This window comes from Triticum aestivum, chromosome 4A (assembly GCF_018294505.1).
Source record: "Triticum aestivum cultivar Chinese Spring chromosome 4A, IWGSC CS RefSeq v2.1, whole genome shotgun sequence".
Taxonomy (NCBI): Eukaryota; Viridiplantae; Streptophyta; class Magnoliopsida; order Poales; family Poaceae; genus Triticum; species Triticum aestivum.
Window position 1 is genome coordinate 706,353,384 of NC_057803.1, and position 4,673 is coordinate 706,358,056.

A 4,673-nucleotide genomic window follows, 5' to 3' on the forward strand; every position below is an offset into this window, starting at 1 on the left:
ATAAGGTTTGCATGGCTGAAAAATATTGTTAGTGGATGCTGACATGGCACACTTGATGAGGTGGATGGCTTGCATGTTGAGAGAATTAGAGTAGTGGGGATCAACTATTTAAGTATTATAGATAAAAAATATATCACAAAACATACATAAGACGATTCATGTCACCACAAGATACTGGTAAGCCTGTCTATTACATACTCCGAGTGTAGTGTAAAAAACGCTCTTATATTATAGGACGGAGGAGGTAAAATGTACGATAATTACGTATGATAATTATTATTTTCACAACTTATGAGATAATTTCTGAGCGATAAAGGATTGCTACCAACAGGAACCTTTATAAGAGTAAGGATTTCTCTCAAGCTAGCACACCATGTAGGGCATAGCTTCCCTGCAACAAACTAGCCACCACACACTTTGCAAATTTGTATTGCACCTCAAGAAGCAACAGGGGAAGCTAGCGCACGCGCAGACACACACACACTAAAATGCTCATGGCCAGGATGCTCGCCCTCGTCATGTGAATGGGAATGTGTGTTTTGTTCTGCTGTGCATGTGCAATCTGCATTCTACCATATATAAAAAAGAAAATAAAATCAGGTTTGCTAAACATCATGTACCTGGAAACAAATTGTGCGTCTGTCACTTTTTCCACTTCGCGCAAAGCCGAAGGCGGGGACAACATGAAGAGTGATAGCGGCGAACGACGACCACGGTGAGGCCGAGCTGGTACCTCGCCGGAGATGGGACGATGCTGTGAGCCGCGGTGAGTTGTGGCATCCCAGGCGAAGGCAAGGAACCAGGTTGATGGTGCGGATTGGATGGGGAGGGGTGGTTGCTGGTAGGGCGGGGCGGCCCGCGGTAGTGCATGCCAGCCGCGGGCGGTGGAGATCGGCGATTGAGGCTGGGTCGAGGGTTGACACATGGATGAAGAAGAAAAGGAGGAAGAAGATGAACAATGGCGCAATCCTGGCAGTTGGATGGACATCTGACGGCCCCAAAATTTGACTTACAAAAACAAAGTTAGGTGCTTGATGAATAGACGGTCCCCAATAAAACACTTAACATGGATGGGCTAGAAAAGAGAGCATTCACAGATTAACCCCTGACTGTTGGGTGCAAAATATGACATTATGAATGGTAAACCAGGAAAATAATGCATCACATCGTCCCCAACAAAATATCGCGCCCAGGGTGTTCCACACCCTATGAATGAGACCACACCCCTGCTGTCCTGCGTCAGTTAATTTCTCTCAAGCTCACACACCACGTAGGACGTAGCTTTCCTACTGTCTTTAACAAGCTATTTTTCTAATGGAATTTCTGTCAATATATGTTGCTAATTGGGCAGTAAATCTTGCCACCACAGGGAGGGAGTTCTATATAAGAAGCCGCCCACCACACACACTTGGCAGTGCACCTCAAGAAGCAGAGCACCACAGGCAGCTAGCAGTAACAATGGCGATGGCAAGGGTGCCCATCCTCATCGCGGTGGCTCTCGTGGCCGCGGCGGCCTCCTGCAGCGCATGGGAGCCCACCATCCGTATGCCGACGGCGGAGGCTGCGGCCGCTGCCGTCGACGACGCCGTGGCGCCGCTCATCCACGCACTGCGTCCGCTGCTGGGCTCCAGCGGAGAGCTCGGCAGCCGCGGCGGCGTGCCGTGCGACAGCTGGAGGCTGGGCGTGGAGGCGTACAACGTGCGTGACTGGAAGACTGTCCCCGCCAACTGCGAGGGCTACGTGGGCCACTACATGCTGGGCAGCCATTTCCGGCGCGACTCCAAGGTCGTCATCGACCAGGCCATCGCCTACGTCGACAGCCTCAAGCTCGCCGGCAACGGCAAGGAGGTGTGGGTCTTCGACATTGACGAGACCACGCTCTCCAACCTCCCTTACTACGCCACGCACGGCTTTGGGTGCGTATTTACACACATTATTCACATCGTTGAGTATGCACGTACGTGCACATTATACTTACTATTTGCTGCACGTTCGTTATATTTGAGCTGAGATTTGGATTGGTCTGTCCGTTTTGCTAAACCGTAAAAAATATATCTAACAGTTCCATGTTAAAATTAATCCACTAGAAAACAACAGTGACACCATGGCATCATGTGAGTGGATTTTTCTACCATGCATGCATGCTATATAACCATGCATTTTTTTTTATCCACCACTAAATGTATTGAAGACGGGTAAATATTTCGTTGACATATAGTGAGACATTATAATACACATTGAAACAAGAAAAAAAATCCGACAAAAGACGATGATATACTTTGAAAGAAGACTAACATAGCGAAAAATAGAAAACATTGCACGAATATCCGAGCAAAGATGGACGGTGGATATATGCACCGCAGTATATAACTATATAACTATATAACGTAGATGGTACTCCCTCCATAACAAAATTTGAGATGTTTTCTGAGAGAACGTCTTACATTTTGTTTAGGAGGGAGTAGAAAATTATTTCTCGATGGCACCATAAGTTCTCTAATAATAAATGAAAAGAAAAAAACACAGATGAAACTATAAGTGGAAATAGAGAGGCATATATGTGTTGGACATGTTGGGGTTGGACATCATTGGTTGTCATCCCCAGTCCAATCATAGAGCAAGCAGGACCATATCACGATTCATGAGCAAAAGATGCTATGCTGTGCTAATTAGGGATCGTGATGTGAAATCATGTGATGTGCATGTGATGGCCGGAGCAAGCAGGACCTTATCTACTTTATTATCTACATATTTCTATCAACAAATTTAGGCAGCGTACATGCGCTTCGGTACATCCCTTGGTTTTAATAACCGTCCTTATGGACAGATGTTAGAAGTCAGAACATCATGTTCATGGTTAATTTTATGTTTGTTTCTTTTCCATATATGCAAAATTACATACTAGCTGACATCGGCATGCATACACGCGCGCAGGGCTAGGCCATACAACGCGACGAGCTTCGACGCGTACGTTCTTGAGGGAACCGCGCCGGTGCTGCCGGAGACGAAGCGGCTCTACTACAAGCTACTCAAGGTGGGCATCAAGCCGGTGTTCATCACAGGCCGGACGGAAGACAAGAGGGCCATCACCGTCGGAAACCTCCGCAGCCAGGGCATCTCCGGGTGGATGAACCTGACGCTCAAGCAGCCCGGGTTCCATGGCTCCGCGATATCCTACAAGTCCGCCGAGAGGAAGAAGCTGCAGGACGCCGGGTACGTCATCGTCGGCAACATAGGCGACCAGTGGAGCGATCTCCTCGGCGCGCCCGAGGGAGCTCGTACTTTCAAGCTGCCCGACCCCCTGTACTACATCAGCTAAGCTTGCGGCCATTCATTGGACGAATGCTCGTGGTCCACGAATAAGCTCCATGCTCTTAATAATTATCTGCATGCTGGATGCATCAATAATAAGCTTCTGTGTTGTTCTTGCTTGGTTGGTTTACTTAGTTCATATCAATTGCCACTAGTACATTGGCTACAGATTTTCTTTTCTTTGGGAATCCATGGGCTATTGTTGCTTGATGTGTTGTTATCCATCATAATTTCGTTCTTGTACAATTGCATGACATCGGTCTTTTGACTGTTATTTTTGCCCTATAAACAACATTACTGTGATATAAGGACATCTAAAGTATCAAAAAGCAAGAAGAGAGAAGGGTGAATAGGAGATTTCCAAAAGTTTCTTGCACAAATGCATGTTCCATATAATACGGTGTGTTTAGCTGGAAATGTTGGGCCGGCCACATCTGGGTAGCACATGTATTACGGGACCACGCCCATGTTATAATTTAAACTGGAATAACTTTCTATTTGTGACTATGCTCTGAAACATTTTGCATGTATCATTTGGAGCAAGAGATGCAAGAGAAGTTGGGCCATGTGTTGGTAGGCTGCATTACCCTCATCCACAAGGAGTGATATTTGGTCCTTTTGGATGCATGGCCCACACCAAATGTTTGCCGGGTATGTAATTTAAAGCACTACTGAGCCTGGGTGAGTGGAAATATTCAAATAAATATGAGACCAACCTAAGGGCTAACTCTCGTTGGCTTTTTTTATAGAAGAAAACTCCGCGTGCACCGCGCGTCCGAGTCGGGACTCGAACTCGGGTGGGCTGGCAGCAACCTCAGCTGCCCAACCAACGAGTTGACGCCCCATCCTCGTGAGTGAAAATACCATTTCCACTCAATCAGGCCCGAGCGATGCAAGTGAGCAGGTGCATGTGGGTGAATCTGGCGGTGTGATCTACTGGAGGCCTGTAGGTGGGTTTGCGCGTCTTCTTTTCCACTCACCTCCCTTAATCTCTTCCACCTAGTCACTTCTATCTACACTACACTATAGAGCTTCCATTTGAGATAAGCTCTACAAGAAGAAGATGCACATCGATGTTGTGATTCCATACAGGCAATCAGTTCCTAGTTACGTTGACTTGAATGTTCAATTTCATGTTCAGGTTTGGAGCTTTTATAGAAGAATTTTGTCAAATTCATCGCATATATTGTCAATCGTTTGAAAATTAAGGCTCCAGCTTCTGCATTGCATGCAAGATCCAGATGCCAGTGGGCTTATCCTGTTGATACATCGACGCATTGCATTCTGCAATAACATGTACAGTTTTTGCACCCGAGCGCATTTGAGCTCGGATGAACAGTACACTCGAAAAACATCTAAAA

At 46.5% G+C, this 4,673-nt stretch overlaps 1 protein-coding gene across 1 annotated transcript; it reads left to right on the forward strand.

Moving 5' to 3' along the window:
* The first annotated feature begins 1,394 nt into the window (after positions 1–1,394).
* LOC123088251 (acid phosphatase 1) lies at positions 1,395–3,558 on the forward strand. Its single transcript, XM_044510449.1, has 2 exons — positions 1,395–1,916; positions 2,935–3,558. The coding sequence occupies exons 1-2, from the start codon at positions 1,459–1,461 to the stop codon at positions 3,317–3,319; spliced, it is 843 nt and encodes a 280-aa protein (XP_044366384.1). The 5' UTR covers positions 1,395–1,458; the 3' UTR covers positions 3,320–3,558.
* Positions 3,559–4,673: the final 1,115 nt, after the last annotated feature.